This window comes from Thunnus thynnus, chromosome 19 (assembly GCF_963924715.1).
Source record: "Thunnus thynnus chromosome 19, fThuThy2.1, whole genome shotgun sequence".
NCBI classification, from domain to species: Eukaryota; Metazoa; Chordata; class Actinopteri; order Scombriformes; family Scombridae; genus Thunnus; species Thunnus thynnus.
The window spans coordinates 30,321,821-30,347,646 of record NC_089535.1 but is presented as its reverse complement, the minus strand read 5'-3'; the positions used below and the strand labels follow the sequence as shown (position 1 = coordinate 30,347,646).

The following is a 25,826-nucleotide window of genomic DNA, read 5'->3' as shown; positions in this document are numbered from 1 at the left end:
TTTACATATACTTTTTTTTGCTTTTGCTGTCGTAATTTGTATTACATAAGGAAACATTAAACATGTTTATCAATTAGGTTCTTATTTTGAAGGTCTTGACCAGAAGTGCTAGTGTGTATGTAATCTTGCTAGACTTCCACTATTGGCCAAAATCCAGTACTCTGTCTAAACTTTTCTCACTGTGCAGCATAACCTGGGAGTCTCCACCACTGAATCACTGCTCTTACAATGAATTCTCATTTGAATGTCCCTTTTTTCATTTTCATCACTGTTGAGGTCACTCTACCTCTGGAATATTGTCCAACTCATTGCCAGTGTGACTGGAACATACGCAGTGTGTCATGTTTTGGAGCTGAGATCATGCCTGTTTTCCATGCCAGCACAGAAGAGGTGTAAGTAACAAAGTCTTTTAACTTTGATTTCAAAAAATCCTAAAAATCCCTCTAGACTGTTCATTTCTGTTTTAGGTGGCTTGTGGAGACAAAACTTTCTTCTATTCCTCAGAATGCCTTTGCCAGTTTGGCCAACATTTCTCACATGTAAGATTTTCTTTTTTCCCCCAACACTAACCATTTCTTTTTAATATTATCATAACTAGCAACATCAGAGAATGTCACTTACCAAGAAAATAAACAATATGAAACCCATCCCAAAGAAAGAAACCAATCCACTACATTTATTGTATAATTATAGAAAATGTTAACAACATTAACCACATTTAATCAATGCAGTGGATGTCTTGACAGATTGTAGACCAAAAAATTACAATTACTGTAGAAAAAAACCCTCCTCTATATTGTGTACTCTCAATATGCCAAATATGCTGCAGTGTTCTTGTCTAGTTCTTGTCAAGCCTGGCTATCTCCAGGAAAACATTTTCTGTTTTCCAAAGTATTCTTCAGACGAAACACTCATCTTAATAATCTAGCATATCAAAAACCATTTAAAATAGGTTTGTCTAAACAAACCTGCCACATAAAAAATGAAAATTCCAATATGACATGTGTTAACTGGTTCTGATGATTCCCCAGAATGTAATGCAAGTGTCAATCTGGCTGCTTAAGAGCCTTGGCCACAGTTTAGTGAAGTCCCGTTCCTATTGGTTTGGTACTCTTTTACCATTCACAAGTACTGCTGTGTGGCATAAGTTACTAGCTAGGGGTGCTCGAAAATTCATTAAACTTGGCACACGCGTCAGAAGGGCAGTATTTAGTTGTCTTATATGTGTCTAGGGCTCCAATGTGGCAAAATGACTTTTTCTAGGGGCACCCCCTAGAACATTTCAGTCAAAATCCCCACCTTTAATTTTAACATAGATGAACGAAATTTGGCAGTCACATGTATCATATCCAGATGCACAAAAAAGCCTCTTAATGCTATATCCTAAGTTCAACAGGAAGTCGGCCATTTTGAAGAAACCAAATTTCTCATGCTTGATAGCAGTCCTGGCCTGATCACATTTACATGTCAGTATTGAATCATAGTCATAGCTCCACTTACTGACAACAGGAAGTCAGCCATATATGACAGACCTCACCCGATTTACATGGAATTTACATGGTGTGGTCTACACATGATATACAGCAACATCATGTATAATTAGTGGGTGTTCTCTAGCGTCACACAGTGGACACAGGAAGTGATAGTTATCTCCTACATGCAATATCAAATATTCATGAAAATGTAAATCCATGTCAGTTGCCTTCTGGTACATGTACTGGTGCATTAATATTTCAATCAATCAATCAATCAATCTTTATTTATATAGCGCCATATCACAACAGAAGTCATCTCAAGGCACTTTTCACATAGAGCAGGTCAAGACCGTACTCTTTAATTTACAGAGACCCAACAGTTCCCCCATGAGCAAGCACTTGGCGACAGCGGTAAGGAAAAACTCCCCTTTAACGGGTAGAAACCTCAAGCAGACCCCGGCTCTTGGTGGGCGGCCATCTGCTTTGACCGGTTGGGTTGAGAGAGAGAAAGAGAGAGGGAAAGGGGGAGGGGGGACAGAAGAAAAACAACGACAACAACAAGCACAAGCAGCAACAGCCAGGGAAGGATGCCATCAGGACTGTGAAGGACCGCGAAGGTTCGGCCCGGGAGTCAGGTTTTTCTGTGAGATGAGAAAGCACAAAAAACTCCGGGGAAGAAGAAAAGTTAGTGACATGCATTGATGTTACATGAATGCATACAGATGGAGAGGAGGAGGAGGAGAGAGGAGCTCAGTGCATCATGGGAAGTCCCCCAGTAGTCTAGGCCTATAGCAGCATAACTAAGGGCTGATCCAAGGCGAGCCTGGTCGGCCCTAACTATAAGCTTTATCAAAAAGGAAAGTTTTAAGCCTACTCTTAAACATAGAGAGGGTGTCTGCGCCCCGGACTGAATCCGGTAGATGGTTCCATAGAAGAGGAGCCTGATAGCTGAAGGCTCTGCCTCCCATTCTACTTTTAAAGACTGTAGGGACCACCAGTAAGCCTGCATACTGGGAGCGCAGTGTTCTAGTGGGATAATACGGTATTATGAGCTCTTCAAGATATGATGGTGCCTGACCATTAAGGGCTTTGTAAGTTAGGAGAAGGATTTTAAATTCTATTCTAGATTTTACAGGAAGCCAATGTAGTGAAGCTAAAATGGGAGAAATGTGATCTCTTTTTCTAGTTTTAGTCAATACACGTGCAGCTGCGTTCTGGACCAGCTGGAGAGTCTTTAGAGACTTGTTAGGGCAGCCTGATAATAAGGAATTGCAATAATCCAGCCTAGAAGTAACAAATGCGTGAACTAGTTTTTCTGCATCTTTTAGGGACAGGATGTGCCTGATTTTTGTGATATTACGTAAGTGAAAAAAGGCAGTCCTTGAAATTTGATTTATGTGGGAGTTAAAGGACATATCCTGATCAAAGATAACTCCCAGATTCCTTACGGTGGTGCTGGAGGCCAGGGTAATGCCATCCAGAGCAGCTTTATCATTAGATAATTTGTTTCTAAGGTGTTTAGGGCCAAGCACAATAACTTCAGTTTTATCTGAATTTAGTAGTAGAAAATTGCAGGTCATCCAGGTCTTTATGTCGTTAAGGCATGTTTGGAGTTTGTTTAACTGATTGGGTTCATCTGGCTTCATTGATAAATATAATTGGGTATCGTCTGCGTAACAATGAAAATTTATGGAGTGTTTCCTAATAATATTACCTAAAGGAAGCATATATAAGGTGAATAGAATTGGTCCAAGTACAGAACCTTGTGGAACTCCGTGTCTAACTTTTGCCTTCACGGAGGATTCATCAATCATTTCACTTATGTAGTATTGTCTACAAACACAGGAAGTGAAGCCTAAATGACACATAGTTCATCAAATGTATATGCAATTTCCAATATTTCATCTCCAGTGTCATGTACTGCACTCCAGAAACAAAATTTTACCCATTTAAATAGTGTCCGGTTGTCCTGAAAATTCAGAGCTGTGTCAACAAACCTATAATAGCGATACCACAGCTGCTGCTCCACGCACGAGGTGCGAGGGCCCGTTCATCACTGCTTGCAGCTTTAATTCTAGATATTTTACTTTCATTCCAGCTAAACAAATATATCAAATAAATCAATGTGATTTGCTTGTTTCATTTATTCTCACAAAATAATATAGGTCTAGTCATTTTCATGTCATAATTAATTTAGTGATATCATAATAGCCAGCTTCATGTGACTGGTTTTCCGGAATCACCTTTGTGTGTTGTGAAGCCAGTTAGGGCAAAGAAACCTTTAATATGCTGAACTGCCATGTGACAGGGCTCTGGATATTATTTTTTATTGCTATGTTTGTTTTTCTATTGTCACATGTGGTCTTGAAGACCCAGGGTGCAGGGCCACAGTTTGCCACTGACAGACACTGTCAGTTTCTTTCCATGGAGCCTACATAAGAACTATTTTGGTTCAGTAAATTTCTGCTATCAGTGAGCCTGGTGAAAACAGCTTTGCTGGTAGCTGTCCGCTTATCTCCTCAGGAGCTGCTGCTGACAGCTGGTTCTGTGGATAGTGCTACCGAATGCAGGTCAGAGTCAGTGCGGACTGAATGGACAGACTGCCTCAATAGTGCTTACACGCCACTCAGCATCACTGTGATGTTACTGTGTACTGTCACATCCTGAAGATTATTGCAGGAAGGTGAGATGAAACCACTGGATGTCAGCAAATAAAGGTTTTCAAGGGGTTTTAAGTCACTATTGAACAACCAACAACAAAGGAGGAGGTAGAGTTTACCCTGTCAAGAGCATCCTTCCACAGGTAACAGGAATGGAGTTAACAGCATCTGTTAACTCCATTCCCAGCTCCTCCTCCCACTTTCCTCTCAATCAAGTTATAGCAACACAGTCAGGACACAAAAGGGAAAAAATTTTAAAAATCTGATATAAGCCCTGTCATCTGAGGATAAGAGATGGATGCATCAATAAGTGTACTCTTAGTTATCTTGGTGACAGGACTGTTTTAGGCAAAGGTGAGCTAGGTGATCGCCTAAGGCACCACCAGTTACAGGGCCACCAAGAAGAGGAAGAAATCTTTTGCAACTAATTTGAGACACTCAGTTATAAAACAAACAAAAACCCAATACAAATAGGCTATAGGCTATTGGTAAGTGGTCTGTAGCTGCCAGCCTCTGGTTGCAGCGCTGAGCTCTTATTGACAGTTGATCTGAGACTTGCCAAAACATGCCTACATGGATCATCACAGCAGAGCATGCACTGACTGAGAGTCCATATGCAGGTTTTGATGGGCTATTCATATTTCTGTATGTATTGTTACATTACCCAGCTTTCTGATTGCCTGTGTCTTTGACTTCCTAACATCCCAGACACTTTCTTACATTTCTGAAATGAATTGCAGCTATTATCAGTATCTGGCATTCATTTATGAATGTTCTTGTTTTATCATCCATTTCCTTTAAGCTTAAATTACTTGCTGTATACGTGCCACTGATGAACAAATCAGTTTGTACAAGTGGTTCTTGCATTATCAATCAATCAATCAATTTTTATTTATATAGCGCCATATCACAACAAAAGTCATCTCACGGCACTTTTCACATAGAGCAGGTCAAGACCGTACTCTTTAATTTACAGAGACCCAACAATTCCCCCATGAGCAAGCACTTGGCGACACCGGTAAGGAAAAACTCCCCTTTAATGGGTAGAAACCTCAAGCAGAACCCGGCTCTTGGTGGGCGGCCATCTGCTTTGACCGGTTGGGTTGAGAGAGAGAAAGAGAGAGGGAAAGGGGGAGGGGGGACAAAAGAAAAACAATCATAACAATAACAATAAGTATAAGCAGCAATAGCCAGGGAAGGATGCCATCATTAGGCCCAATAAGTGCAAAACACTGCATATCCAAAAACAGTACTTAAGTCTAGATTGTATATTTTATTGTATTGTGTTTGTGTGTGTATTTTTTTTAGATACATCTCTGATGATGACACTTTAAGATATCTTGAAAGGCATTCTTTCCACAACCTGTCCTGGATCACCCACATGTATGTACGCTTTGAACACTGTGATGAAAATGAACCCTCACATGCATGAATACACATACTCATACAGAGCAGTTTTTGTAGAAGTCTCATATCATGCTGCCTCTCTCCTGCAGTAGACCTTGCAGTACTAAACTGCCCACAATGCCATATTATATTTATAATTCAAGGGAGAAGCCCTTTTATCTGCCTTGTACTGCTTAAAACATGCATAAGAAAATAGACGTTTTACAATAGATAACTGGTCAGAGCATTATGTGTAGTGGCAGTGAGTTCAACTATTGTGAACATTTTTCTGCAAGGAATAAAAAAGGAAAAGTTGTGCATGATAAAAACAACATCAACAACAAAACCCCCCAAAAACAAATGGTAAGTCAGAATTAAAATTATGAGTAAGCCAAAATTATGATTTACCACAAGTATTTATTTTTATTATTCCAGACTTGAAGTGAAAATAAGATTTGTGTGTGTATGTATTTATGTGTCCGATAGACAACTAACTGCTATCAAAACACTGTCATACATTGACCCAGAGGCATTTAAGGATCTGCCTAAATTAAAGTACCTGTAAGTAAAATTTTATTTTCTTATTATAGTCTTAGCATATCATTGCATATCATATTTTCACAAGAAAACAATATAAAGACGATAAAGTAGTAGCTGACATTTCTGATGCAATGCTGTTTCTTGTTAAGCATTGCTGACTGAGATTTGTTTCAATACAGTGGGATCACCAACACAGGTCTCACTTCCTTTCCTGGCCTACAGTATATTCAGTCCACACAAGAGGATTTTATTTTGTATGTAGCACTTAAATATACTTATTAACTTCAGTGTCTTTTGTCAGCTAAAATTCATGAACTTTTAGCTTGTAAAAAATGTTTCTTCTTCATACATTTTTAACAGGGAGATAGTGGAGAATGTCTTCATTCAAGTCATACCTGCTAATTCTTTCATGGGAATATCTGACAACTCTTTGACCATGTAAGTAGAATTTTTTTGTTAGTGTTTCCCTGGGTTGTGAGTATCTTACATGTTTGCTGTTAATACTGATTGAGGTTAACAGTGGCTCAGTGGTTTAAGGTTTTTGCTCATTTCATTTCTCCTCTCAGCTCCTAAAGGCTTTTTTTTTTTCTGTCATCTAACACATTGTAGTACTGCATGGCTGATTCTACACAGTTCCAACAAATCATGTGAGCTCAATTATACCATGTACAGGATTTGTATTTGCACAAGTGACAGGATGTCCCCATTAATCAAGTGTGTCCCAGTGAGTTCTGATAAATGTCCACACTCTCAACAGCCACTTGGGCTTGGGAAGTTACTGGAAATACATCACACAAATAGGCACTTGACTTATTGCCAGGGTTGGACTGGGACAAAAAAATTGGCCCTGGCATTTTGGCCAAGACTGGCCTACCACAATCAATCACACACCACCCATCTTTGTGCTCCCTTTGAATATGTATACCAAGTGTGCCACTCCCTAAAAACACTAAAGCAGTGTAACGAGTAAGAGGGAATCAAGAAAAGTTAAGAGTGAGAAAACATGATAAATACTTTCAAAAAGTGTCATTGCAAAATTGTATACTCCACTGTGATGAATCCTAAAACAAGTAATTGCATCCTGTGTGTGTGTGAGGGGGAAAGAGAGAGAGAGAGATAGAGAGAGAGAGACAGACAGAAAGTCGACATAATAAATGATTGATGAGATGATTGGTGTTTTCCAGACAAAGTAGCATTGAATAAACTGTAAACTCACCAAGTAAAAAAGGATGTGGGTGAACTCCTTGGATTAATCCTTAAAAAAAACATGAGGGTATTCTGTGTATGTGTGTGAGAGAGAGAGTAGATATGATAAATGATTGATCAGATGATCAGTAGCTTCCGGATAAAAGTTGCATTGCATAAACTATAAACTCAAAAAGGATGTAGCTTAAAACCATTAAAACAAAATGTACTTACCGGAAAAACTGAACATCTGACGCCTTAGAGGGTCTTCTAGTATGACCAAACGCTGAATGAGACTTTTTTAGGTGACCAAAATGTTACAATTAACTTTCTTGAACTGAAAACATACTTAAATAGCAACAGTTACACCTATACTCTGTGAATCTGGGTTAAGCCATGCTTACATTACCTAACTAATGTTGTTGCAGTGGTAGTGACTTGTCCATCACAAATCAGTTCAATTCATGCACCAAATCATAACAGTTCACTTTTCACACAGAGCAGGTCTAGACTATACTCTTTAATTTACAGAGACCCAACATTCTCCCATGAGCAACCACTTGGTGACAGCAGCAAGGAAAAACTCCCCTTTAATAGCAAGAAACCTCAAGCAGAACCGGGCTCTAGGTGGGCAGCATCTGCCTTTATGGTTGGGGGAGAGGGGAGAGAGAGACACAGAGAAGCAAAATAACAACAATATTAGCAATAATAATAGAAATATAATAATAATAGCAGGAGTGGGTGTTGAGGCAGGACGCCCACAGGTCCACGCCACCATGGCATCCCTGCAGCCATGGTCCTCACCATCCATAACAGGGGATCAAAGTTTCTCAGGCAGAAATGGCTATTTGCAACATTAAATGACCACATGAGAGAAGAAGCTGCAAACTGGTACCTTGTATTATTAATATTTTTTTTTAATAAACAAATGAAATTAATAAAATAACTTTAAGTTCAGTTAATAGTTCGATTCGAGCCTCATAGCCAATGCAGTGAAGCTAAAATGAGAGAAATATGATCTCTCTTCCTAGTTTTTGTCAGTACACATGCAGCTGCGTTCTGGACCAGTTGGAGAGTCTTTAGGGCAGCCTGATAATAAGGAATTGTAATTATCCAGCCTAGAAGTAACAAATGAGTGGAATACTTTTTCTGCATCAAAAAGTTGAGACAGGATGTGCCTGATTTTTTGCAATATTACGTAGCTGAGAAAAGGCAGTCCTTGAAATTTGTTTTATGTTGGAGTTAAAGGACATATCCTGATCAAAGATCAGATTCCTTGGAGTGTTTTGGAGAGTTTAGTGGCAGAAAATTGCAGGTCATCCAGGTCTTTATGTCCTTAAGGCATGCTTGGAGTTTAGTTAACTGATTGGATTCATCTGGCTTCATTGATAAATATGATTGGGTATCATCTGCATAGCAATGAAAATTTATGGGATGTTCCCAAATAACATTACTTAAAGGAAGCATATATAAGGTGACCAGTATTGGTCCAAGCACAGAGCCTTGTGGAACTCCTTGTCTAACTTTTTACATGCATGGAGGATTCATGGTTAATGTGTACAAACTGAAATTGATCTGATAAATAGGATTTGAACGAGTTTAATGCAAAAAAAATCCTCAAATAAACTATAGTTATGCAGAAAGTCACACAACTGATTTGCAACTAATTTCTCAAGGATCTTAGAGAGAAAGGGAAGGTTAGATATAGCTCTACAGTTGGTTAAAATGCCTGAATCAAGAAGAGGCATTTTAAGAAGAGGTCTAATTACAGCTACTTGAAAGGACTGTGGTACATAGCCTGTTAATAAAGACAGATTGATAATATCTAGTAAAGAAGTGCTAACTAAGAGTGAGACTTCCTTAAGTAGCCTAGTTGGGATGGGGTCTAAGAGACAGGTTAATGGTTTAGATGAAGAAATCGTTGAAGTTAGTTCAAGAAGGTCGATTGGAGAAAAACAGTCTAAATATATATCAGGTTTTACAGCTGTTTCCAAAGTTCTTGTGTTTGAGGGTAAATCAGTAGTATTTGAAGGCTGGAGGTGATGAATTTTGTCTGTAATAGTTAGAATTTTATCATTAAAGAAGCTCATTAGGTTGTTGCTACTGAGAGTTATCTGGTCTTTAAGTCGTGACGTAACACCTTTTCAAAATACTATTTCTGGGTCCAAGCCTCATCGTTTCAATATGCCGCAGTGCTGTGTTCCTCGTTGTTCAAACAGATCTGAGTCAAAAAAAACGACCCCATTGTCATTCTACCGCTTTCCTAGCGACAAGAAAGAGAAGAGGAAATGGCTGCAGTTAATAAGGTGAGTTACAATTCTTAAATGAATGAAGAAAAACAAAATTTTGGCTAGGTTAGCACTAGCTTTTGCACCTACTTGCAAAAGCCAAGCCAATTCTTTGCGGATATCCCTGATAAATGTTATGGGTTTTTTACAGTGTTTTTGTTCGAACCAAGCAAGAGCACAGCTGATACTACTGTCTACATCCAGTTAACGTTATCTGTTTACAATCCATTTTTACCTGTCCTTACTAGTTCTCATTATGCATATACTGGTTGTGAAACTGTTAATGTTTATGTTCTCCTTGGTTAAAGAGGCCACATTCATCTCCACCATCTCTTAGAGTGCACAACCTATCTAAATTGCAGTTTATTATTACTCTGTGCACATGCTACTACAGTATTATATTTTTACCCTTGTATTCTATTTTATTACTATATTTTAACTTCTACACTATATTATATCTGAGATCCTTATTTTTACTTTTGCTTGCATCTTCTTCTTTTCTATACATATTATTTGAGCATTATTAGAGGCAGCCTGAGATTTAAGATTTCCATTGCCAGTGACTGCTTCACTGTAATTGTTGTGCACAACTAATAGAGAACTAAAGTAATGATGATCAATTTCTCTTACAGGCGTGAAAACTTCACACCAAACTGCAACTCGAGGTTGTGCAGTTGGCATTTCCCAGATGGCAAAGCTGCTGGGCCATCACATTTGCATGGAATGATGGGAAGACTTTCCAGTTCCCTGACCACCTCAGCCATACCCCTAAATGAAGGAAAGAAATCGTTCCTACCAGTGGTGAAGATGAAGCAACTGATCAACCAACATCTGCACAGACCCCTGATACTTCCCAAAGTCTTGTGGTTCTTGAGATAGAGAATGACATGATGAGAAAAGAGAATGAGAAATTTAGAAAAAAAATTGGACAAACAAAAGCAAACTTTCTCCTTCAGCCAAATTTCCTCCAATCCTGACAGAGTCCAATATTTCACCAGATTGCCCGATGCTGCCACCGTTCTGTTTTGGAAGCACTTCTTTCTAACCTTGAGCTACAATATCATTCTGATTGGACTGTCCAAATTATGCCCCTAGTAGATCAGTCGCTCCTGACATTAATGAAACTCAAACTTAATTGCGGCCATATAGACTTTGCAACAAGGTTTAATTGTAGCACAGCCACAGTAACAAACATCTTTATCACTATCGTTAGTGCACTGTATGACATTTTGTAGTTGGTATACTTGAGAACAACATCCCCTCAACAGCCAAGAACCAAACATCACTGCCAGACTGGCTCCGGCCCTTTCTCAACAATCGGATAGTTCTTGACTGCACTGAGGTTGCAGTCTCTAACACAGAGAACCTGGACACACAGAGACATTTGTACAGCCAGTACAAAGGACGGACCACTCTGAAGGCTCTAATTGGTGTGGCTCCCAATGGGGTAATCACCTTCACTGTACGGTGGGAGTGCCTCAGACAAGGCCTTAACAGCTGACTATGGACTTCTCCAGCATCTACAGCCAAGTGATATGGTCATGGCAGACAAGGGCTTCACAATACGGGACATTTTGCCAGAGGGAGTTGCTGCTGAACATTCCGTTTTTCCTCGTAAACCGACAGTTCACACAGGAGGAAGTGAACAATAACAGGCTAATCTCCAATGCAAGGATGCATGTGGAGCGTTCCACTCAGAGGCTGAAATTGTACAGAATTTTGCACCACATCCCACACCAGTTCAGGAAAAACATTAACAAGATACTGAAAGTATGTGTGTGTCTTACAAATTTGCAAACATCCATTCTCCGCGAAATGGAATGAACGATTGTCAGTGTGTTAAAAGATATGGAGGACTGTTTCCCAGTGGCCATAAGGATTTGTTACATGTAAACTTAGCACAAAAAGTAAGGAAATTTGTGTTTGGTAGATTATTTCTTTGTTGTAACAATGCTTCTTGGCAATAAATCTCATACCATTTGAAAGCCTGTTTATTCCCCTTTTAAATGGTGCCACATTTGTAAAGAACATGCCTGTGTGGGATGAGCAGCAGAGCTGAGTATGTGGGTTGCGCCCATGAAAAATTTGCCAAATCTTCTTTGCCAATGCGAAACAGTCTATTTTGCCATTGACCTTTGTTTGGTGTTTGGTGGATTGGATAATATTTGAAGAAGTTTGAAGAAACAAGACATATTGGCAATTTAACAATTTATTCATTTAACAAACAGGTGCCTCAGTAGTGTGTGGAAGAAGCATACACAGCCACAACAGCCTGGCACCTCCTCCTCATGCTGGTCACCAGCCTGGTCACACACTGCTGTGGGATGGCATCCCGTTCTTCAACCAGCATTTATTGCAAGTCAGCCGACGTGGTTGTGTTGGTCATACTGGCATGAACAGCACGCCCAAGCTGATCCCACAAGTGTTCAATGGGGTTGAGGTCAGGACTGCTGGCAGGCCATTCCATCCTCTCCACTCCCAAATTCTGGCAAACCTGCCCTGTGGGGACGAGCGTTGTCATTTTGGAGGATAGAGTTCATTCCCAGACTGTGGAGATATGGGATTGCCACTGGTTGCAGAATCTCATCTCAATATCTCTCTGCATTGAGATTGCCTCCAATGATGCTACACCACCACACCATCACACTGCCTCCACCAATGTTACTCTATTGGTGCAGCAATCAGCATAGCCTTCTCCACGCCTTCTCCACACTTTGACCCTATGATCCAACTGCCGTAGGCAGAATCTGGACTCATTGCTGAACATAATGTTCCTCCACATGTTCAGGTTCCGGTGCACGTGTTGCTGACACCAGCGTAAACAGGCCTGATTGTGAACGGCAGTCATGGCAGGCCTCCTGGCAGCCCTAGACTGGAGACTGGAGATGGGCTGCATGCAGTCTGTTCCGGATTGTCTGGGCAGAGAGCCATCGGCCATATCGTCCTGCAAACCTTGACTGCAAATCTATAGGAGACAGCCTACGGTACCTAAGTGCTGAGAGGGTGAGGAAACAGTCGTCTTGGGGTGTCGTCTTCTTGAGACGCCCATTTCGCGGCCTGTCTCTGACATCCCCCGTTATATGGAACTTGGCCTTCACCTTGGAGATGGTACTAGGGCTAACTCCAAATAATGCCGCAACTTGGTCTTGCGGAACACCAGCTTGAAGTTACCCTATCGTACGGGCCCTATCCAGATCAGTCAAACGTGGCATGCTGATGCTCACAGGGCCCATGCTCACTGGGGGTACCAGAAGCTCAAAACAAGAGTAAATAGCAACAGCAAAATAAGCTGTTTGGCATTGGCAGAGAAGATTTGGCATATTTTTCATGGGCGCAAGCCACATACTCAGCTCTGCTGCTTATCACACAAATGCATGTTCCTTACAAATGTGGCACCATTTAAAGGGGAAATAAACAGGCTTTCCAACGGTATAAGATTTATTGCCAAGAGGCATTGTTACAACAAAGAAATATCTACTAAACACTAATTTCCTTACTTTTTGTGCTCAGTTTATATAAGGACATGATTGAAATAGCTTATTGACATGGTATGAAGACCTTTGAGATAAATGTATATTCTTGTAAATTGATTTTCATGAATGATTTGTTTTGCAGAAAACTAATTAAAAAAGTAATACCACGTAAAAGATGTTACTGTTCTTTATATCATGAAACCTATATTTGTCAAAGACATATTGTATTAAGTGTTACAAACATTGCATTAAGTGCCAAAAACTTCATTTCATATAACAGTTCAGATTGATTCGAATGACATTAGTATTTACAGATCATGAATGCAGGGTAAGTGCAAGTGCAGATATAAGCATAAAAAAACATTTACAATCACTCTATATAATGTCCTATGTTACATAAAACAGGAGAACATAATATAACGGATTATCTTTTGTGTCTTCATCTGAAAGCTGACGATGTCAAATAAATGTAGTGGAGTAGAAAGTACAATATTTCCCTCTGAAATGTAGTGGAGTGGAAATATAAAGTAGCATCAAACGGAAATACTCAAGTAAAATACAAGTACCTCAGAACTGTGCTTAAGTACAATACTTGAGTAAATGTACTTAGTTACTTTCCAGCACTGAATTCGACCCTGAACAGTATGTGAGGGTTAACTTGTGACATAATGTCAATGTTAAGAGCCCATGTCGGATCGTTGAGCACTGGCAGGATGACAAGGTCAAGAGGAGTCCATACAATTAGGTGACAACTGTCAGCTCCAGTCGGGTGTAGGTTGCCCTGGATCTGATGCCAGTGGTCATGGAGTTGTTTTAGTGTCAGGGAACCAGTTTCTTCATCCAACTCCAGGAAGAAGTCCTTACTCTCTGCTGCTTGTAGGATGGTCTTGGCTCTGGCTGACCACGGACATTTCACCCCTATAATGCAATCGTCAGACACTGTCCCATCTGGAGATCCACCAAGTACACTGCTGTCAGACAGGAACAATCCCCTCTCCTGGATAACAACACCTGTGCGCTCCGTGTATTGCTGCTTTGCCCTTGGCTCATGGAGGATGATCACATGCCTTTAAAAAAACAAAACAAAAAATATAACATCTATTACAGTGGTCACCAACCCTGCTCCTGGAGAGCTACTGCCCTACATGTTTGAGGTATCGCCCCACTCTAACACACCTGATTCTAACCATTAACTTGTTATCAAGCAGCTGAAGCTTGCCAAGGGCTTGATAACAGGTTAATAATTAGGATAAGGTCTGTTAGAGTGAGGTGATACCTAAAATATGCACAAGCAGGGTTGGTGACCACTGACTTATTAAGTGTATTCTTAGGAACACATATACCTTCAATTTAAATAATCACTTATTACCCACAACTTACTTTGGATCCTTCTTTGAGGTTGTACTGGCCAAGCAGTGACTACTGACCTTGACAGTTCTTGCTTAACAACTGGCATTAGATTTACATGTAAAAACAATCTGACTCTCTGCAGCAGTTGCTACAATTTCTAACAGTTTCTGTACAAAGTTTCTGAAAAGTAGAGCAGTTTCAATAACTAGTTTTGTATTGTTTCAGCTTGTATCTTGTTCTGTTTTTATTAATGCACTTTCCTACCACAATGTGTTCTTTGCCTGCCCAACTGTGGCTCTCTCTATCTGCTGCTTCTCCTGCTCAGTGACTGCAAGTGATGACAGCAAATAAAGAGCCTTGTCCTCTGCCTGGGGACCTGGGTTGGTCAACAGCCCCTCAAATGTCTTGATAGGGAGAGTCTAGATTTAAAGTTAAGCAAACAGTTTTACAAATACAAATAGTTGATTTCCTTGTCAATTAGGTGGCGACATAGTGTATACAGTATGACTGTCCGCTTTCAATTAAAGTGGACAGTCTGATATCTGTAATATCAAAGTACAAAAGACATAAGTCATACCCGAGGAGTTTCTGGACTCAAAATCCACCTCATCCCAGTAAAATGCCCAAGCTGTGACAGGGATGCCCATATCCAGTCCTTGTCCTCCTGGGTGACAGGTCTTTTGATTCCATCTGAAATAATTGTATGACATGATACACCATGAGTGTATGTTATATTAAATACGATTCATCTTCACATAATACAATAGCTTTAAACAACATATTACATTAAGTAAATAATTCAAAACAAGCAACAACATCAGACAGCATCATTTGCAAATTAATTACAAACCTTGTGTTGGGGATGGTGCCATCTCACTCTCTTCGCTGATATTTCTGTCCTCGGCATCTTTACCCTCTTCCACACACACTCAACATCAGTGTGGGACACATTTTTTTCTACCCAAATCAGCAGAGCTGCCATATGGTGGAACTTGTCTCGGCCGACTGGGCACTGGCAGCTGCTATACCTTACTGCCTGTCCCTCAACATGAACCTAACATTGTATTGAAAACAATTCAACCCTCACCCTAACACATCTAAAAGATATTAGCCTAACAATACTTCTGTTGCTAACTTCACTAGCACTCCAAAACATAGCTGGTACATATGAAGTTTTTCATCTTCGTTTACATCCGAAGTTATAGCAGTTTTTTTTTTTTTTTGGCATATCATCTTTAGATGTCAACTAGCTAGCTGTCTTACTGCAAACTTCTAACTCACCTCAACCTTGTAAACTCTCTTTTTCTGTGATACCTGGATGCTATCCTTTATTATTCCACCATGCAGAACAGCTACACTGACCTCTCTGTTAGTACTGAAGGAATTTAAACCTTTTTCTACTCTCGCAGGTACCTCACTGAGGAAAGAAGTGATTGTAAACAGGTTCACTGGTTCCACCATTGTCGTTTGTTTTGAGTATCTGACAGAGCATTTGGATCCGGAAATAGTATTTTGAAAGGGTGTTACGTCACACTTAAAGACCGAATAGGAATACATAGATCAATACAGTTGTGACTCTTTGTCAGTCTGGCCAAAGTGCTGAAAAGGAACCTGAGGCTGTTTTTATTCTCGTCTACTGATGATGAGTAATAGGCGGCTCTGGCATTGCAGAGAGCCTTCCTATATGTTTTAAAATTATCTTGCCAGACTAAGCGAGATTCTTCCGGTTTGGTGGAATTCCTTATCCTTTCAAATTTTTGTGATGTTTGCTTTAATATGCAAGTTTGGGAGTTATATCATGGAGCTAACCTCTTATGTTTTATTATCTTCTTTTTGAAAAGGGCGACGGAGTCAGTTGTCATTCGCAATGAGCCTGCGGCACTATCAACAAGGTTATTTTGTTACATGTAGTTAAAGCGCATTTTAGCATCTCCTAGTGGTTGCTTTGGAGATTATTGTCAGCTCATTGTACTTGTTCTCTATTGGTTATTTGTGATCACATGGGTAAGGTCGTAGTCTGAGACCGGCCATTTTGATTGAAATTTTGCACAGCAAGGTGCTCCAGAAGTCTCTCTGTTTAATCCTTTGCATCCACCTGTGTTGAACCTTGGAGAAGCTTTGTTTGTAAGTTTATATTACATGTTTTATCTTTATAGATAAGGATTGATGCATATTTTGTTGTTTTATTTAATATTTGGGGAGATTTATAGATAATTACCTAAATCCCCAAATATAGCGCAAACGTTGGTTTAATTGTGTAGTACTAAGCAAGTATTTATATTTCTACACTCTTTTTACTTACATAAATTAAATGTAATATACAAGTAAACAGACGTCAACTTTACTTCCACATCTGAGTCATCATTTAAACCTTTCAGTGCCTAGTACACCTGTTTAGCTATCTGTCACTTCGTGTAGAGCCACGCACGCAAGGGACAGAATAAAGGTTCAATTTGGGAGGGACTGAAGTTAGCATATGAGGGCTCTGTAGAATTGAGACATGGCATTGAATTCAGTGCTGATGGAATTGCTTCCTTAAATTTAGCTACTTCCGCATCTAACAGTAATACTTTTTCTACCAAACTCAGACCCATTGATTTTCCTAACAATTCAATAATTCCCATCGTTATCACCAACAAACATAACACTAAACAACATAACATCAAACAGTGTTGATTTTAATAATCTCAGATCTGTATACTCACATAAACCACCATCTGATAATCACCACTCAAGAATACCTTGCCAGTGACCCTGAATATGGCACTTTTAAACGTCAGATCTGTTTTAAACAAGACATTTATTATTAATGACCTGATTTTAGATAATAATATTGACTGTATGTTTTTAAGTGAGACAGCTATTCTCACTGAAGCCTCACCACCAAACTTCAATTTTTCATATTACCATAGAAAGGTAAAAAGGTGGCGGTACAGCAACCATCCTCTCAGCGTCACTTGGTTTTAAAGACATTACATTTGATGAATACACATCTTTTGAACATCACTCCTTCATTTTCAGCAGCCCTTCTATACTGTGTATGACACTTTACAGACCACCCAAACGATGCACTTCTTTTATTTCAGACCAGAATTACTGTCAATTATCCACGTCAACTACAAAAAATGTTTATTTTAGGTGATTTTAACTTGCATGTGGACAATCAATCAGACTCTTTTGCTCCAGAATTATCAAATTTGCTTAACTGTATGAATTTTACTCAACATGTTATTCAGACTACTCATAACAGAGGCCAGATGTTAAACCTTGTAAAAACCTATGGCCTATCTGCTAGTATCTCTTCAGTTGTGGATGTGGGCTTGTCAGATCACCTCTGTTTCTTTTTTACTTTCAATGGTTTTATACAACAGGATATTTCAGAATGAACTCGGGAAACGTTATCTTACTACTGAAGTGGCTGCAAATTTTATTGATCTTTTAGGTGACATTCCTGCAGACATTTTACCCCCCTCGTGATTTCATTGTAGATAATTTTAACAAAACTAAGGTCAAAACTAAGGTCAACCTTCAACACAGTAGTCCCACTAAGACTGAAAAAGATTATCACTAATCCAACAGCTCCCTGGAGAAACGAAAAAATTAAGCAATTAAAAAGGAAATTGTCGCACAGCAGAGAGAAGGTGGAGAAAGAATAATTAACAGTCAATTACCTAATTTTCCATTAACAGCTGAGTATTTACAATAAGGAAATCAAATGGGCAAGACAAGCTCACTATTCAAAATTTATAACTGACCCCAAGATCCTCTTCTCAACCACTGATCGTCTAATTAACCCTGCTTTTACACAGTCTGGCAGTATGTCTTCCAACTACAAATGTAGTTGGAAGACATAATTGTTGTTGGAAGATTTTGCAGTCCACTTCAGAAGAAAAATAGACATTATTAGATAGACTTTACCTCAATTTCAGCATATAAATTTTAACACCCCAGAACCTTTGTTTTTACATGAGGAAACACTTGAAAATGTGTCCTGGTTGATGCTGAGATGCTTGGCAAAGTTATTTCTCAATTAAAACCAGCAACCTGCTTTCTAGATCCCATTCCCACATCCTTTTTAAAATAATTTTATGACGATTTGCTTACCATTGTAAATTCTTCTCTTCAGATGCATGTTTTCCCTACTGCTGATGCCACAAGATTCAATTTTAGGTCCTACACTTTTTAACCTTTACATGTTGCCATTTGGAAACATCATCAGGAGGCACAGCATCAGTTTCCATAGCTATGCTGATGACACACAGCTTTATCATCGCCATCTCTCATGATTATCCAGGGCGAATCGATGCCCTTTTTAACTGTATTCCAAATATCATATTATGGATGACAGAGAATTTTTTACAGTTCAACCAGGACAAAACTGAAGTCTTGGTTACTGGCACTGAAGCGGTTACAGTGTGGTGGGGATTGTGTTGTTTTTATAGTCCAAAGCACTTTGTGTTACATTGTATTTATATGAAAAGTGCTATACAAATAAAGTCTGATTGATTGAACAATCAATCAATTCAGTCAGTTTTTATTTATATAGCGCCAAATCACAACAAAAGCCATCTCAGGGCACTTTTCACATAGAGCAGGTCTAGACTGCACTCTTTAATTTACAGAGACCCAACAATTCCCCCATGAGCAAGCACTTGGTGATAGCGGTAAGGAAAAACTCCCCTTTAACAGGTAGAAACCTCAAGCAGAACCTGGCTCTTGGTGGGCGGCCATCTTCTTTGACCGGTTGGGTTGAGAGAGAGAGAGAAAGAGGAGGGAGAGAGGGGGGGGGGGGCAGAAAAACAACAATCATATCAATAACAATAAAAGCAACAATAGCTGGGGAAGGAGAAGAAGCTAAATTAGTAACATGCATTGATGGTACATGAATGCATACAGATGGAGAGGAGGAGGAGGACAGAGGAGCTCAGTGCGTCATGGGAAGTTGACTGATACACTACTGTCATATAGATCTAGTGAAGACCTTCTTATCTAATGTGTAGTCTAGTAATAGGAATTCAAAAGTTGTTAAGTAATGGTCTGATAAGAAAGGATTTTGTGGAAAAACTATTAAATGTTCGATTTCAATGCCATATGTCAGAACAAAGTTGAGGGAGTGCTTAAGACAGTGAGTGGATTTATTTACACTCTGAGAGAAGCCAATTGAGCCTAATAATGAGATAAACCAGTGCTAAGGCTATCATTATCAACATCCACATGAATATTAAAGTCACCTACTATAATTACTTTATCTGTTCTAAGGACTAGATTTGATGAACACTCTGAGAATTCAGATGAAAACAGGGAAGGTGGATGGTACACTATAACAAATAGAATTGGCCATAAAGTTTTCCAGGTTGGGTGGGAGAGACTTAGAAAAAGGCTTTTGAATGAATTATAATTAAATGTAGGTCTAGTGTTGATTATTGACAATGTAGCCAGGCTCTAAAGCATGCCCTACTTTATCATCTATTTTACTCTAAATGGGACCATAATTTACAAAATGAACATCATGATGTATTGAAGAAGACAGGAAACTGTTTACTGAGGTAATAAATCAAGTGAGAAATAGGGTCATTTTCTCATAGACTTCCATACAATCAGACTTCTTTTTGGAGCCAGTGGAGTTGCTCCCTGCTGGCCATTAGAGAGAATGCAGGTTTAAGTCACTTCCACATTGGCTTCACTTTTCAGCCTTGGACTTACCAGCTTGCCAGCAAGCAATGGCAGGCACTGACTAGTCCCCACCTGGGCAATGAGAGCCAGCACGGTGATGTCACGATGTTGTTTAAGCTCAGCCTGCCTGCCATCATGATGGCTCATTCCTCCTACTAACAGCAGTGATACCAACACTTATCTGTAAACACTGAGAGATCCAGTGGCAACTCTTCTGTTTCTTTTGCTGTGATAAACTGCATTAACCAGTCACACCAAACTCCTCCCAAAAATCCATTAATTTACTGCACTTCCTAGATGACAACTACAGACCTTAAAGTGGTATGAACCCAAAATAAACTTAGATTTTGCTGTGATTAAATAGCAATAAACAAATCAAATGGATGCTGAAATAACTACATCATGATACCGACATGTAGTCTGAATTCATGCTTTGTCAGGTCTGTCTACAGGATGACAAGCAAAAAACTTTTAAAATGCTTATTTTCTGAAGAAGTTCAGACCAGATTTGCAAATATTAGCTGCTCCATCCACACTCAAAGTAATATCATCTAAAGGCATAGATGGTTAAGGGACTGTACTTGTATAGCGCCTTTCTAGTCTTCCGACCACTCAAACACTATGAGCCACATTCACCCATTCACGCACACATTCATACGCTAAATGGGTACAGGGGCTGCCATGCAAGGTCCCTGCCCATCAGAGGAAACTAACCATTCACACACATTCATACACTCATGGCACAGCCATCAGGAGCAATTTGGGGTTCAGTACCTTGGTTCAGCCCAAGGACACTTCGACATGCGGACTGGAGGAGCTGGAAATCGAACCACCAATCTTCCAATTAGTGGACAACCCGCGCTACCTCCTGAGCCACAGCCACCCCACAACACAGCAGTGACATGTTCGAACACATAGATATCTACATACTGTGTAACTTTAGAATTATATAAACTGACCAGCATTTAAGATGTTTATTATTGATGACAGCAGCTGAGAGGGGTATGTGACTCCAGTGTTAGCTCCGGCTAAGTTAGGTTGAGAAGTGAAAGTGAAGATAAATCAATTTTTAATCCCAAAACTTTAAAAAACAAACTCCTGCTGGTAAATGTCTCTGGATTAGAGCAGAATCTGGTGTGACTGCTGTGGTGTTCTGGGTAGTGTTTATTCCTCCAGAAATTATCAGCAGCAGCACCAATATGCTTCCAAGTTCAATATTTTCAACTTGCACAAATACATGAATGATGTGAATTTCAGGTATGTAGGTTCAGGTTTTGCATTGACTTTGTATCATAGACTGTAAAAAATATGGATGTAATCACTGTGACATCACCCACTGGTTTGCGAACTGCCGTTTTGAAGTCTCGAGTGTAGCGATTTGACCATCACCATATTTGGACGAGAGGGTGGAGCTGACCATAGCTAGCTTGGTTAGCACGGTGCATTTACAATCTATGGTTAACAGTGATAATGCTGATGCTAATGCTAATTTTCGTTAGTGAAAAACAGGCCTAAAACCGTTCAAACAAAACGTACTCACTGGAAAAACTGATCATCCAACTCATTGATGGCTCTTTTATTACAACCAAGTGCTGAACAAGACTGTTTTTAGGTGACCAAAATGTCACAATTAACTTTAGTGAACTGAAAACACACTGTGAAATAACAAATATGACAGTGTCCACAACCTAACAAAATTCTGTTGAGCAACACTTTTTTCTGTCGAAAATACGTCTTTTCTGTTGAGTGACACTTGTCAAAAGTGTTGAATGACCTACCATAAATCAGCCTTTAGCATGTTTTCCAGCGAACATGCTGTTGATATATGCTTTGGAGCACCTTAGGAAATAAGCTTTGGCACAGGTTTGGTGTAAAATGGTGGTTAAAGGTGGGGGATTGGACTTTGAAATTTTGTAGTGGACCATTTAGTAAGCAATTTAGTCACACCCAAGACCCATATTAATTGTCAGGTTTCAACACTTCAGTTTTAGAGCACCCCCACCACCGCAAAAATGCTAAAAGTAATTGGGGGGGCGCTATATAGCCGATGTCCCACACCCAAGCCCAATTAAGATACCAAATCAAGACACATGCTACTTCAAACACTTGCAAAGTTTTGTGAATTTTTGCACATCCTAAAGATCAGAGGGAAAAAATTTAAAAAAGAAATTCTGGGCAGGATGATAAGAGCAATGATCCCACTGAATTTCATGAAAATCAAAGTAATTTTGTTCCAAAATGGCCGCTGACTTTGTGTTGTCAGTTGGTGGCGCAATAACTATGACTCAGTGTTGAAATATAGATGTGTTCAGGCCTGGACTCCAATCAAGCAGGTGAAATTTGTGCTGTCCTCCTTAGGGTGGGATCTCTTATCTCAGTTTAATGTACTTCATTTTTTTTCATGCTAATCTATGATTGGTCAAAATACGTAAAATGATGCTCCAAGGGAGGATGTCCTCCCTAACCAATCAACAACCAGAATATAGTATTGACATCACGCTGGTCCAAGGACAGTTTCCAAATTTCCCCTTCAAATCTCTCCAACTGTATTTGGTAAAGTGGTAGTCCAAATCTCCTTTTTTCAGATTTAGCAGTTACGTTTCACTTCTTTTATCGAGCAGTAGATAGCTGCTTCTGTTAGCCAATGCAACATTTGGCTTGTTGTAGCCTGTTGTTAAGCTAATGGGAGAATGGATTTGGACTGGGGGGGTGCAGCAGGACGCCACCGGGGAGTGGCTGGAGCATCCCCGGGCCTTGCTGCCTCAGCTGTTCGGGCTGGACCCTCACCCTAATTTAATCTTAATTAGTTTGCTTGTTGAAGTTACAGTGAGCTGTCTGGACTCACTCATTCATTTTGAATTGATCCAGTTTTTAACTGAGTGGTTGTTCAGTAACCTGTTGATGTGTGATTTGTGAATGAGTGTGCAGGAGGTCTTGCTGCTTGCTTTCTTCATTCGTTTTTAGGCTGAGCTGCATATTGAGTAAAGCTTAAAGTAACTAGAACAAGAAACGTTAACGTGTCAGCTTTGTAGACAATATTTTGTATGTTGTGCATATAGATAAGAGTGTGTAAGTCATGTATTTGATACATGCATCAGTACTTTTTGATGTGAACCCACACTTTTAGATCTGTGAATGTTTAGTGTTCAGTCTTTCTTATATTCAGCACTGATCTGTACCTGTATCAGATTATAAGATTTGTGGTACTTTATATATTTTTGAATACCAGAAAATACACAGGAAATGTGTAAATCATGTGATATGTTGTCTGTTTTTGATGAGAACATAAATCCCTTGTCACAATAGAACAATACTATGAATTAGAAGTTAATTTTGTTGGTAAAATGACACATCTGGACCACTCCAGGGCTGAAATGAGCACTTCTTTGTTTAGAAACAGTATGTATATGCTAAATGTCTTCAAAAAAGCAACCTTTTCACCACTCAGGGGCTTTTGTTTTTGAAAGCAATTGTTTTATTGGCATATAAAATTGCCCCCCACACCCCCAATTTCATTGGGTGGGGGACAATTATATAGTATGATGAGATTTGTTGTAAGATTCCATATTGGTTTTCCTCCTGTCCTCGCCAATTTTTTGAGTCACCAGCCACCACTGCTTTATATGTAACCAATCAAATTTGAATTTTCGTCAGTTCTGTATGCCAATTTTTGTGAGTTTTCGAGCATCCTAAGCCCCTCAAAAATGCAATGGCATGGGGGAATAATAGTAATAATTAAAGCTGCAAGCAGCGATGGACGGGCCCTCACACCTCACGTGTGTTGGAGGGAGTGGCAGCTGTGGTATCACTATTGGAGGTCTGTTGACACAACTCTGAAATGTCAGGATTATCAGACATTGTGTGAATGGGTAAAATATTATTGCCTGCAGTATATGGTGCTGGCGATGACTCATTGGAAATTGTGTATATATTTGATGAACTATGTGTCATTTAAGTCTCACTTCCTGTTGCACTTAGGCAATACTAAATAAGTTAAATATTAATTCAACAATACATTTACCAAAAGGCAAATAATATACATTTTCATGAATATTTGACATTGCATGTAGGAAATAACTATTACTTCCTGTGTCCACTATGTGGCACTAGACAACACCCACACCCAGACGTCATGTCATATGTATATCATGTGTAGACCACACCATGTAAACTTCATGATGACTTTTGTCACATAAGGCTGAATTGCTGTTGCCATTAGTTGGTGCAATGACTATGACTCAATATGAGCATATATATGTGTTCAGGCCTTGACTCTTATCAAACATGAGAAATTTTGGTAGACTGGACAATATAAAGTGGAGCTACAGTTTAAACACGTTTTGGGCAAAATTCACTGGCACGCCACACAAAGGGTATTCCATGAAAACTAAAAATCTTCGCAATTTAAGATTGCAAAGGTTTGTAGATGTTACCTATCAAATTTGAAGTTGTTTGGGTTAAATTTCTAGGAGGAGTTTGTTAAAGTACATCTGTCGATGGCTTCACTTAATGAAAAAAATGCAAATTAGATTCAAAATGGCAGACTTCCTGTTGGATTTAGGGTATGGCTCCAAGAGGCTTTCTTTTAAGTCTGAAGATGGTACATCTGCCGACCAAACTTTGTACATCTACATCAAATTTAAAGGTTGAGGCTTTGACTTTTCTAGGGGGTGCCCTTGGGGCATTTTGCCTCACCCAAACTGAAGACCCATATCAGATATCAAGTTATACCACTACTGATACATGTGCAAAGCTTTGTGAGTTTTCCAGCACCCTTAGTTCCTAAAATATGCTAAAAGTAATTAGTGGGAGCTGAAAAGCCATGCCCAAGCCCAGTTGTGATACTAATTGAAATATTTACATGTTTGAACATGGGCGCAAAGTTTTCTGAGGTTTTGCACATCCTAAAGGCCTAAAACATGTTCATAGAATGACAACTGAAATCCAAAATAGCTGACTTCCTTTTGTGTAAAAAAAATTGAAAAAACATGTATTATGTTGATAATGATGAATGAACCCACCCAATTTGATGCACATCAAAGAAACTTCCAAAATGGCCCTGCGTTTGGGGGCACTATGGAGCCTACTGACCACGTCCGAGCCCAATCACTACAGAACTTTGCAATTAACTAAAAAGCTTCACAAATTAGCATCACAAAGGTGTTTAGATGTAACCTACCAAATTGCTCGGGTTAAATGTCTAGGAGGAGTTTGTTAAAATACAACACCTGCCAATGGCTTCACAAATGCAAAGTAGATTCAAAATGGCAGACGTACTGTTGGACTTAGGGTATGGCTCCATGAGGCTTTTTTTTGAAAATCTGGAGATGTTAAATCTGTCTACCATATTTCATAAATTCACGTCATATTTAAAGGTGGGGGCTTTGACTCTGAAATTTTCTAGGTGGCGCCCTCGAGCCACTTTGCCACACCCTAAGACCCATATCAGATATAAATTTTGATGCATGTGCAAGGTTTTGTGAGTTTTCGAACACCCCTAGCACCTCAAAAATGCTAAAAGTAATTAGGTGGAGCTATAGAGCTGAGGTGCCACGCCCAAGCCCAATTGTGATACTAATCGCAATACTTACTAATTCAAACATAGGTAAAAAGTATGAGTTTTCGTGCATCCTAAAGACCACAAACGTGTTCGTAAAATGAAAATTGATGCACGAAATCCAAAATGGCCAACTTCCTGTGCGGTGAAAACATTTGAAAAAATATGTCGAGCATGCTGAGCGCAATGAACCCATTAAATTTCATGAACATCAAAGAAACTTTGTTCCAAAATGGCAT

General features: G+C 39.4%; 1 protein-coding gene and 1 pseudogene across 1 annotated transcript in view; both read left to right on the top strand.

The window, feature by feature from the left end:
• The first annotated feature begins 217 nt into the window (after positions 1-217).
• Positions 218-25,826, top strand: part of LOC137170995 (thyrotropin receptor-like) — a 38,909-nt gene continuing 13,300 nt past the window's right edge. The window contains exons 1-6 of the mRNA XM_067574705.1: positions 218-392; positions 468-539; positions 5,444-5,518; positions 6,008-6,082; positions 6,241-6,315; positions 6,422-6,499. Coding sequence (XP_067430806.1) covers positions 229-392; positions 468-539; positions 5,444-5,518; positions 6,008-6,082; positions 6,241-6,315; positions 6,422-6,499 — 539 coding nt within the window. The 5' untranslated portion in view covers positions 218-228. The remainder of the gene's footprint in view (positions 393-467; positions 540-5,443; positions 5,519-6,007; positions 6,083-6,240; positions 6,316-6,421; positions 6,500-25,826) is intronic.
• Positions 9,364-11,405, top strand: LOC137170997 (uncharacterized; annotated as a pseudogene).